Here is a 12,713-nt window from a genome sequence, read left to right on the forward strand (position 1 = left end):
TGAATTAGTCTGGAAAATGTCATCAGACACGTCTTCAATGTCAGGGAGGGCAGCAGGAGGGGCTGCTTCTCTCCCTGATGATCATGAACTTCTTTTTCCTTGTCCTCCTACATTTACTCTAATTCAAGCAAAACGGCATTCATTTTTGGAGAGTTACGAACAGGATTATCTCAAAGATGCCTTTTAGTCTCAAATCCCTTGTACCTTTAATTGTGCTTTTCAGAGTTCTCTGTTTTCCTACCAACACTTTCAGAGTCCTGTGTGTGAACTGAGGTGAGGATTCTGGTCAGGCAGACACTTCAGTACATCAGAGCAACTCTACTTTTATCTCTTTTTTATACTGGAATTCGCAGTATATTTTCATTTGATGACCGTGTTTTGTGTATAAAAGCAAAGCATTTTGGGGGCAAAGAAGATACAGTGGAACTGGGTACAAGCCAAGGAATCTCTAGATAAAAGACTTTTTTGTTGTTATTCCAAGGTCATTTAAATATGGTTAGGTCTATCACCTCTATTATTGACTAATATTTAAACATATTTTGTCATATCCCTCAATTATCAATGCATAAGTACCACTTTTCTGAGGAAAGGAATATTGATGTATCTCAGCCTGCTACTTAAGTGAGATAATTAATGTATCTCTGGAATTATCTATGCATGGTAGATCTTGATATTTGTCTGCAAAGGATAACCAAAGTCATTCCCAGGAATAAGTTACGTATGTTTAAAAAACATATTGAGGAGACTAATTTCGTGGAAAAAGCTTCTTCATCATATTAACACAATACATTTAATTATCACAATGAGAATGCAAAAAAAAAAATGGTATTTGAAGAGGGAAATTAAAAGGGTGAGGGACATTCAGAATCCAGAATAAATCACAACGTGAGCCCAAATAAGGTAAATCTTTTGAGGAAGTTATAGTTCAACAATAATTTGATATGACACTTTTCTTTTTTTTTTTTCTTGAGATGGACTCTTGCTCTGTTGCCCAGGCTGGAGTGCAGTGGCGCGATCTCAGCTCACTGCAAACTCTGCCTCCCAGGTTCAAGCAATTCCCCTGCCTCAGCCTCCCGAGTAGCCGGGATTACAGACATGCACAACCACACTCGGCTAATTTTTGTATTCTTAGTAGAGACAGGGTTTCACCGTGTTGGCCAGGCTGGTCTTGAACTCTTGACCTCATGATCCACCCACCTCGGCCTTCCAAAGTGCTGGGATTACAGGCGTAAGCCACTGCGCCTGGACCAAAACTTTTCAAATATAGTATCCAACTTGGCATTAATATTAATCTTACGTTCCGTACCTTGGGAAGAATATGAATTGAAATAGGAGATACATATTTGGGTAATGATAGAACAATGATTATTGTGGCAGGGAACCTCTGATTTAAGAGAAACATTGAGCAGTCTGAGTTAAAAGACAAAGAAGCGGGGTTCTGAGCTAAGCTTCACCAACCGTTACTGACCATACACAATTCACATTCCCTCTCTAGGTTCCAGTTTTTCTATCATTTGAAGATGTTGAATTAGTGATCTTTAAAGTTCTTTCGGTTATAGCACTATACAAATGAAAATAAAATAAAAAGCTTGGACTCAAAGCACATGTGGTATCCCAATGAATTGATTTCTGACAAAACCCAGTTGAGTTAAAAAAAAAAATGTGATTTTATAGCAGCCTGTGTGCAGGGGGCAAACAATTTTTAAACCAGAAGATAAATAGAAGGAGTGATTGTAAGAGGTTATTAAGAAAACTGAAAAGAATACATTTGGCGTTAATGAGGAAAGTGAACACTGCCTCTTGAATTATTTTTGCTTGAGAGGAGAGTGGCCTTTGGCTTCTCACCTCTCTTTTGGTTGACTTTAATAACTTGGATTTAAGTCCCATCAAAGTTGAATATAAAATTTATAGAAAATTCCACTGCACAAAAAAAAAAAAAAAAAAAAAAAAAAATCCTTCCACAAATTGCCACTAGGTATGATAGTTTACCACTAGGTATGATAGTTTGCCATTTGAGACATATCATTGAACATTCTTAGTTGCAAACAACAAAATTCACTCCAATAGTTTTAGTAGGAAGTGATTTGTTTGAAGTCTATTGGCAGCACCAGAAAACCTGTATAGGCCAAGGGGACTGGGTTAAAATGCTAAATATCTAGGAAAAATATGCCTAAGGAACAGCTGTCCAGGAGTGATGCCAAGGGAATGCTGTGGCAAAACAGCATTTTCATCAGTTGATCTTTACAGCTGATTATGCTCAGAATTTTATGGTTCGGTATTGCCCCCCCTTGTGGATTTGAGTATTTTTCTCTGATTCTGGCCGATTAGACACAGTCTGTATTGTCCTCACCATAGTGAGGTGAAATCCATGTTGTTGAGCTTATATATAACTTACCTTCCTGTCTGTAGTCAGGAGCCCTTTGAGCAAATACTAAAATACTTGAAGAAAGAGACTATGACTACAGTACAATTTTCACATTTTTGTAACACTACTTCAGAGGAATCTTTTTTTGGTGAGTATTCACATAAGATATAACTATTCTCACCTTTGGCTCATATCTTTTTCTCAGTCTTCTTTGTCAATAATTATCCAATTTTATTCCTTCCATGTGACTATCCATTGGGTGAAAACTTTAGCCATTGCCAATCAATTGGTAGATCTCTACCTCTGATCCTATCACTGGATGTACCGTAGTTTGTTTAAACATTAATGCATTGAAGGACATTTGTGTTGCTTCCAATTTTTGTCTATTCCAAATAAAGCTCCTGTGAAACATCTAATGTAAATTTTTATAGGATGCCATGTTTTTTGGCATTCTATAATGTTTCTCTGGAATAACTGTTCCCAAATGCAATTGTTTGTTATATGATAGTTGGATGTTTATTTTGTTTGTGTTTTTCTTTTTCTGTCTTTTTTTAAGAAATCGCCAAATTGTTTTCTGAGTGACCTATTTCTCTACACCCTCACCAAATTTGGTGTTTTCACTATTTTTGGTTTTAGCCATTCTGATAGGTGTGCAGTGATCTCAATGTGATTTTACTCTACCTTTCCCTAATCACTAATAATGTCAAACATCCTTTCATGTACTTGACATCTGTCTATACTATTTGATGCAATGTCTGTTCATGTATTTTGCCCAATTTATTATAAGATGTTGAATTACATGAATGCTTTATATATTCTAGTTACTAGTTTTTTCATTGGATACATGATTTCAAATATTTTTTCCAGTCTATAGAATATGCCTTTACTTTCATCACATGGTCTTCTATAGAACAATAGTTTAAAAAATTGATGAGGGCTGGGTGCGGTGGCTCATGCCTGTAATCCCAACACTTTGGGAGCCCCAGGTGGGCAGATAACGAGGTGAGGAGATTGAGACCATCCTGGCTAACACGGTGAAATGCCGTCTCTACTAAAAATACAAAAAATTAGCCAGGTGTGGTGGCGGACGCCTGTAGTCCCAGGTACTTGGGAGGCTGAGGCAAGAGAATGGCGTGAACCCGGGAGGAGGAGCTTGCAGTGAGCTGAGATCATGCCACTACACTCCAGCCTGGGTGACAGTGTGAGACTCCGTCTCAAAAAAAAAAAAAAATTGATGAGATCTAACTTATCATTTTTTCTTTTATGGGTTGTGCTTTTGATGTCAAGTTTAAGTACTCCTTGCTTTTAGCCCTGCATTCTAAAATTAGTCTCTTATTCCTTGATTTGTGATGACTTGGTTGAATTAGTTTTATCAAATTTCCAGAGAAATTTACACTTTATATCCATCTGATGAGGGGAGAAAGGACATGAGAGGAGTGGAAAACCATGGGCAATGTACTGTGTCACAAAGAGCACAGTTTTGGGTGTCAGATAGACTCAAGAGTGAATTGATCAGTTTGGCAACACATTGGCTATGTGTCATTGGTTGATTTACTTCTGTGTATATCAATTTTTGATTATCAAAACAGGAATAAAGTATCCGTATCACAAGTTGGCATTATAGATTAAATAACAGAGCATTTGGCATTTGATATGTACTCAATAAAGAGAAAAAACAAGCTGTCGAGATTAATATAATTTATCATACAACAAAGCATGTGTTGGCATTTATTGGTGTAGGGGAATTTAGTTGTAACACCTTGTATTCTTATATCGCCATTCAGGGTACGGAAGAAGACAGAAACTTGAGGTATTATTTTGAAGTAAGAGAGCATTTCTTTGGATAGCAATAGGGAACAGAAATCACCAAAGAAGATATAAACAAAAACATAAGCGTGTTGGGAGATGTGTTAGATATAAGCAGTACTCCTTAACGTCTTGCATTCTTCTCTGTTCTGGTCAAACAGAAGACCTCACCTTCCAGCCCTTTGTTTTGGTGGTGACGTGTGACAATATTTGGCTAATGGGCAGTGAAGAGAAATGGCATGTATCACTTATGAACTGAGGGAGCAGACCACTCTACATCATCCTCTAGCTCTCTTTTCCCTTACTGTGGCATCCTAGAAACTATGTGACATATTGGAGCCACAAGTTAGAAGTAGGTTTTATTTCTACGATAGTCACCAGTGGAAGGGAGCTGCCTATGGGAGGGTCTTCAGAGGACTTTGAGTCAGTAAGAAATAAACTTTTCTGTGTGAAGTCAGTGGCATTTCAGTTTATTTCCACAGCTTGAGCTAGCCAATTCTTACTAATATAGAATTTTTTTTGAGACAGAGTGAACTGGGCTCACTGCAACCTCAGCCTCCCAGGTTCAAGTGATTCTCATGCCTCAGCCTCTCAAATAGCTGGGATTAAAGGCACATGACAACATGCCTGGCTAATTTTTGTAATTTTTTTTTTTTTAGTACAGATGGTGTTTCCTCATGTTGGCTAGCCTGATCTCAAACTCCTGACCTCAATGATACATCCACCTTGGCCTCCCAAAGTGCTGGAATTACAGGCATGAACCACCATGTCCGGCCCAGAATATTTTCCAATAATGGTCACAGCTTAGTCTGGCAGTGCTTCTTACTGCAACTCAACAGCAGGATACATCTTAATATGTTTACATTCAAATGCTCCACTTTTTGGAAGTGAACTTGTGGAACTTAAATGTGGGTTAAAAATAATTTATAGCAAATTAAAATAGTATTATATATTAAATATAATATATATCACAATATATGGATTAAATTATTTTTATTTAAATTATCAATAAAATATGTTGCAAACAATAGTGACCAATTAATTTTAATGTAATCTTTCGTGCTGATATTTTTAATCTTCACAAATATGAGACTGCATCTTATCTCATTTAATATTAATGAAGTTTTTATCTTTTTGTTTTGCATTTGGTGCTAGTAAGAACTGAGAATTCTAATTTGAAAGATTTACTATTGAAAACTACAAAATATATTTCACTTTGTTAAAATATTTGTAGGATTTTCTTCTTAATATTAATCTGGAATTAAAAAGGGGATTTACTTACTTGAAGATCATTATCTGTAGAAACAGATTTTTTTCCTGTAATATGAAAATCAAAATCTATCATCACTCTACTTGAAGAAATTATTTTTTGTCTCATCTTATTTATTTATTTAAGACAGAGTCTTACTCTGTCACCCAGGCTGGCATGCAGTGATGTGATCTCAGCTCACTGCAACCTCTGCCTCCCATGTTCAAGTGATTCTTCCACCTCAGCCTCCCAAGTAGCTGGGATTATAGGTATAAGCCACCACGCCTGGCTAATTTTTGTTTTTTTGTTTTTTTTTTTTTGTATTTTCAGTAGAGACGCGGTTTTGCCGTGTTGGCCAGGGTGGCTAATCTTATTTTCCTATACCTAAGAATGACCAATATATTTTTTTCTTACAATGATACTAACTGCTGTGTAATTGAAGGAAAACTAATTTGTACCATAATTGGATATAATAAAATGTTAAGACTTTTTTCTATTACTCTACCTACAAAATAACTGATTTTTATCTGAAAAGCGAGTAGTTTGTCTTTAAAATTTTAAATCCATCCGAAGACTTTCTTATCTGTCTTAACCCTAAAAGTGAATTATAAATACTTGCTGAATACTTATTAACATTTATTAATAACATTTCAATCTTTTAAGTATTTGCAAAAAATATTTTCTACCTTCTTTTCAAATATACTATTATTTACTAGATATTAGCACATGTATGTTCTAGATATAACATTTTACTCCTTTGGAGAGCTATCTTAGTTTGGTGTGCAAAAATGAATGTTCATATTAGCCATTCATAATTTAGCAGTTATTTAAATCTATATGTTTTAAAGGTATTAATTGTTTATAACTTACATTACTTCTGTAGTGTGGTCAAATTAAGTAGCTAGAGGTTGGGTAACTTCTTTATTAAAAAAGAAAAAGTGTGATCTTCGTGCTTCCTTGTGATATTAGGACTCTTACCTGCAGACTTCTTTTTGTTACAGAAAAAAAGATCCGAATACTGTCAGCCTGGAGTGGAATCGAATGAGCTGTGTATGAACAGCTGTCCTAAGCAGTTAGATTCCCTGAGCCTTTTGCCAAAAGATAAGTATTTCATGCCCTGGAAAGGGAGCCTGGAGCTTAACAATATAAAAATTGGAATTAGTTGAGAGTACTACAACATCTGAGGATCTCCATGATCTGAAACTAACTTATTTTGTTTACCACTTCATTATATGACGCTTAGCATTACATTCATACTGCATGAGACTATTCCCCATTTTTGACATAACACTGTACTTTTACTCACTTCGGGCACCCTGGCTTATACCATCAGCCTTACGCTCTATTACTTTTCCCTCCTTCATCCCTAAATGTTCAAGCTCTACGTCTTCATTTGGGCCTTAAAGAGTAAATAGGTATTCTATATATTGAAACCACACCTTACAATACTTTACAATACTGAAGAGTGGTTTAGATAACACTTGCTCTCCTGCTTTCATGTTAATGTTACTATTCTGGGGGGATATTTCTGGATTGGTTTTCTTGATAGATGAAATGGCCTGTGAATGCAGTCAGTGAGTTGGAGTTCATGAAGGTATTCAGGGTTGAATATCTACAAAGTCTGCTTTTTCTGCCTTGGAGAACTGTGGTTTCATGATTGAGTTTGTCACATGGTGAATAAGCAAAGAGAAAACAATCTTCATGAAGTTTCAGCTTCATTGCCAAAGAGTGGTTTTCAAAATGGCAATTTGCTGCTTCCATGTTGTAGTGTAACATTTTGTTTACCCTCAGTTGTTAAAATCAATTGCGGTTGGTTGCAATTCCTGAGGGGCCTACCTTTATAATGTAAGGTTTGAATAATTTGTTAAAAGTGCTAAGCTCTAGATTTATAGTTTCAAAAAAAAATAAAAAAAAATCCTTTGATTTTCCCAAAGTGATACTATGAACCTTTGAAATGGCTTGACTTTGCCCAGTGATCAGGTTTCCCTGCAGAGCATACAGGCTTTGTGGTCAGTATTTTGATCCCCAAAGGAATGCCTTTTGGAAATGCCAAGCTAGCACAAATGCTGAAGCTTATAAGTGCCTGCTGCTCTACTACTACTGTTGTGTGTCTTGTTGAAGTTTCCTTTATGTACTTCAAAGACATTGAAACAAATCAGAAAACTGTATCAAGGGGTGAGGGAAAATAGCAGGAGAGATTACATTTCATTGTTTCTTTTATTCTTCAGTTCTAGTTCCTAGACTTTCAGACAAGTAGAGTGAGATGAAAGATGGTGCCTGCTGTTTTACTGAAAGAGTCTTGGTTCCTGTTGCTCGGGTACAAGCTCTAGGATTAATATATCATAGCTATATCTTGAGAATGTCTTAGTTCTCTTCTGGCAGACAGAAATGCAGCTGTGCATTTTTAGGGCATGCAACTGGGATAGGAGAAAAAAATAAAAATGACTTTAGGCTTATTGTGGCCAAAGAAAGACTTCATAAGGAAACAAAAAGTTTTAAGGCTTTATTGGATTATTTTCACTCTTGTTGTTGTGTATATTTGGGAGCTTATTGAGCTGTTGTTGGGAGAAGCATGTTGGACCAGAAATCCATAGAACTGGGGATTGGAATTATGGCTTCAACATTCTCTAGCTCTGTGAAGTTGGCCAAATTACTTAGTTTCTTTACTTATCTATTCTCCTTTATAATAGCACAGATTTGATAATCTCAATATTTTATACTTTACAGGACAATTGTGAGGCTGAAGCATTGAAGAAATGTAAGAAATTATTGGAATTGCCTCACAGAAGATGGGCCCAGCTGATCTTTGGTACTTTTTCCAACATTTATATAAACACATTATCTCACCATGTGTTTGCTTAAGTAAGATTGCAGATTTCAGTAGGCATACTCACCAAATTGTGAATCTGGAACTGGGAGAGTAGATTGGTCTGTGATTTTCCCTGGAGTCATAGGAACAGAGTGTTCAAATTTCTACCTCGTTTACGTTTTGGATTGGGTACCATGTGCTAAAGGAATGTGCAGTGGCCTGAGAGACTCCTGCTATTTTCAAGAAGGTTCTACCTGAGGAGTTAACTACAGAATAGTAACACAGTGGATTAATATGGTACTTTTACTTTTCTCCTTTTTATTATTTCCTTCCTTCCTGCCACAAACAGCTGTGCACTTACAATCTATCTATATGAACAAAAGAATTATTCGTTCTAGTACTCACATTTGCTTGTAGGAGTTCGAATTTTGTTAGCATGAGTTTAAGTCTTTAGGAAATTGGATATGCAATATCCACTTAATTTTTCATTTTATCTATTCATTGAAGGAAAGGCACTATATTTCAGTAGAAACAACAAGAAAATATGAATACGATTTTGGTGCACTGATTTCTTGTTTGGCCATTTTTCTTTCTGCTGACGAAAGAGAGTCTGTAAAGAGATGAAAAGATCTATTTGGAATAGACTATGTCTTATGCAATGGAAATACCTTTTATTTTGGCATTGAGGGTGAATGGAGAAAGCATCTACTGTGTTTGCATCACACCTCTATGAAATAAAGCATGGCATAGTATTTATGCCACTGTCTTATTCCATTCAGTGTTGCTATAAAGGAATATCTGAGGATGAAAAGACATTTATTTGGCTCATTCTGCAGACTGAGCAAGAAACATGGCACCAGCATTTGCTTCTGGTGAAGGCCTCAGGCTGCTTCCACTCATGGTGGAAGGTAAAGGGGCCTGTTTTGTAGAGATCACACGGTAAAAGAGAAAACAAAGAGAGCAATAGACATGCTGGGCACTTTCTAACATCCGACTCTAGCAGGAACTAACAGAGTGAGAACCCACCCACCACCCCAACACTCCCTCCAGGGAAGACATTGATCTATTCATGAGGAATCAGTGCCCAGCACCCAAACACTTATTAGACCCCACTTCCAACATTGGAATCAAATTTCAACATGGGATTTGGAGGAAACAAACATCAAAAACATAACACCTACTGATATCTTCTGTTCTTATAATCAGGATTCTCACTCTGAATAGACAATAAAGAAAGAAGAGAAAACCCATACCACCAACCTAAGCCGTTTAACCCAATTTTTAATTTAAAACTATATGAATAAGTAAACATAAATCAATTAGCAGAAATTTCATCAAAGCTAGCAACACAAAAGATAATGAAAAAGGGGACAAAGAAAAGGAAAAAAACAACTAACTCTGGATAAATCAATAAAATTCATGGAAGAAAATAGAACTTTAAATGCATTTCATTTAAAAGCTTACAGCAATCCAATGATTTTTTTTTTCCATCAGATAAACCAACATGCTCCTTTTAGAAAGGAGAAGTCTTCAAAAAGGAAGAGTTAATGTCAATTTAAAATATTGGCCAAAATTTTTAAAGTTAACAGTAGAACTGGAGAAAAGTTCAAGTAAATCTTGTAGAATATTATTTAAATGAAAATGTAAAGTTTGACAGAAAAGATGAAAGACAGAGAGAGACAACATCCATCTAAGTGAAAACAAAGGGGGGAAGTTTTGAAGAAACCTCAGAAGAAATACATACAGTGCTAAGCAGGGTTAAAGCAGAAAGATAGAATGCAGCAAAAACAAAAAAAATTAAAAATTGTTTCCATAGGTTATTTGGGAACAGGTGGTGTTTGTTTACAGGAGTAAGTTCTTTAGTGGTGATTTGTGAGATTTTGGTGAACCTGTCACCCGAGAAGTATACACTGCACCCAATCTGTAGTCTTTTATCCCTTACCCTCTTCCTGTCTTTTCTCCCTGAGTCCTCAAAGTCCATTGTGTCATTCTTATGCTTTTGCATCCTCATAGCTTAGTTCCCACTTATGAACGAGAACATACAATATTGCTGTGGGTTTGTCTTCTATATAGAAGACTTTTATTACATTGAATTATGTCCCTTGTGTGCTGATTTTGCTGAGAGTTTTAATCATAAAGGGATGTTGGATTTTTTTCAAATGCTTTTCCTGCATCTATTGAGATGATCATGTGATTTTTGTTTTTAATTCTGTTTATGTGGTGTATCACATTTATTGACTTGCCTATGTTAAACCATCTCAGCATCCCTAATGTGAAACCCACTGGATCATGTTGGATTATCTTTTTGATTTGTTATTGGATTCAGTTTGCTAATATTTTGTTAGGGATTTTTGTATCTGTGTTCATCAGGGATATTGGTCTGTAGTTTTCTTTTTTGGTTATGGCCTTTCCTGGCTTTGGTATCAGGGTGATGCTGGCTTTATAGGATGATTTACGGAGGATTCTCTCTTTATCTTGTGGAATAGTGTCAACAGGATTGGTACCAATTCTTCTTTGAATGCCTAGTAGAATTCTGCTGTGAATCCATCTGGTCCTGGACGTTTCTTTGTTGGTAATTTTTTTTTTATTGCAATTTTAATCTCGCTGCTTGTTATTGGTCTGTTCAGGGTATCTAATTCTTCCTGAGGTAAGCTAGGAGACTTGTATCTTTCCAGGAATTTATCCATCTCCTCTAGGTTTTCTAGTCTGTGCATGTAAAAATGTTCATAGCAGACTTGAATGAACTTTTGTATTTCTGTGGTGTCAGTTGTAATATCTCCCTTTTCATTTCTAATTGAGCTTATTTGAATTTTCTCTCTTGGTGAATCATGTTAATGGTTTATTAATTTTGTTTATCTTTTCAAAGAACCAGCTTTTTATTTCATTTATCTTTTGTATTTTCTTTTTGTTTCAATTTCATTTAGTTCTGCTCTGCTCTTGGTTATTTCCTTTCTTCTGCTGCATTTGAGTTTGGTTTGTTCTTGTTTCTCTAGTTCCTTGAGGTATGACCTTAGATTGTCTGTAGAGTGAAGAGACAACTTATGGAATGGGAGAAAATATTTTCAAATCACATATCTGACAAGAAGTTAATATCTAAATAAAAGGAACTCAACTCAATAGTAAGAAAACTAAAAACTCCAAAAAGATATACAAATGGCTCACATATATATGAAAAATGGTCAACATTACTAATAATTAGGGAGATGAAAATTAAAACTGTAATGAAATTGTATCCCACACCTGTTAGTATGGCTATTATCAAGAAAAAAGTAACAAATTCTGGTAAGGCTGTGGAGGAAAGGTAACCTTCATATGCTGTTGTGGGGAATGCAAAGTAGTACAGCCATTATGGACAGTTGTATGGAAGTCCATCAAAAAATTGAAAACAGAACTACATCCTACATCCTATCCTAGGATCTAGTAATCCCACTTCTGGGAATATATCCAAAATAAATGAAATCAGTATGGTGAAGAGGTATCTGCACCCCATGTCCATTACCGCATTATTCACGGTAACAAAGACATGGAATCAATCTAAGTGTTCAATAACAAATGAATGGATAAATACACTGTGACAAACACACACACACACAATGCAACACTACTGAGCCTCAACAAATAAGGAAATTCTTCTGGCATCGTAGATAAACCTGGAGGACTTACACTAAGCAAAATATGTCAGGCTCAGAAAGACAAATGCTGCATGATCTCACTTACATGTGGTATCTGAAAGAGTGAAACTCATAGAAGCAAAGTGTAGAATGGTGGTTCCTACAAGCTGACAGTGGGGGTGGAAGGAATAGAGACATGTTGCTCAAAGGGTACAGAGTTTGAGTAAGGATGAATAAGTTCTAGGGATCTATTTATTGCATAGTGAGTTGATAATAATATATTGTATGCTTAAAAGTTGCTGAGCAAGTAGATCCTCAATATTCTCACCACACATTCACACACAACAAAAAATAACTATGTGTGATGATGGATATGTTACCTATCCTGATTGTGGCAAATATGTTAATTATCCTGATTATGGCAATCATTTCACAATGTATACATCTATCAATACATCATATTGTACACTGTGTATATAAGCTATTTTTATTTGTTAACTGTACCTCAATAAAGCTGGAGAGAATAAAGAAAAAAAAGATACTTGATGAGTTATCTAAAGAAAAAAGAAATTGAGGCATTGGAGACAGAGAAGAATTAAGACTTCCTAGATATTCCTTGAATATGGTTTTGGTTTTGGAGACAGATACTTATGTGAAAAATAAAAATGTAAATAAATTACAATCTCAAGTAAAATTATCTAAAAATTGAAGAAAAATATAAAATATTTGAGAAAAAAATAGCAATACAACAATAAAAATAATAAACATTTAAAACAGCATTATAACAACTATTTAGATAGTATTTACATTGCCTTAAGTATTATAAGTATTCTGGAGATGATTTAAAATATACAGGAGAATTTGCATAGGTTA

General features: G+C 35.5%; 1 protein-coding gene across 2 annotated transcripts in view; it reads left to right on the forward strand.

Moving 5' to 3' along the window:
- Positions 1-12,713, forward strand: part of LOC141409605 (uncharacterized) — a 49,621-nt gene that overhangs the window by 3,290 nt on the left and 33,618 nt on the right. For both annotated transcript variants that reach the window (XM_074030771.1, XM_074030770.1), the window contains exons 2-3: positions 6,422-7,737; positions 8,148-8,229. In XM_074030771.1, the coding sequence (XP_073886872.1) occupies positions 7,684-7,737; positions 8,148-8,229 (136 nt within the window). In that variant the 5' untranslated portion in view covers positions 6,422-7,683. The remainder of the gene's footprint in view (positions 1-6,421; positions 7,738-8,147; positions 8,230-12,713) is intronic.

The sequence above is a fragment of the Macaca fascicularis genome, chromosome 2 (genome assembly GCF_037993035.2).
Source record: "Macaca fascicularis isolate 582-1 chromosome 2, T2T-MFA8v1.1".
In the NCBI taxonomy this organism is placed as follows: domain Eukaryota; kingdom Metazoa; phylum Chordata; class Mammalia; order Primates; family Cercopithecidae; genus Macaca; species Macaca fascicularis.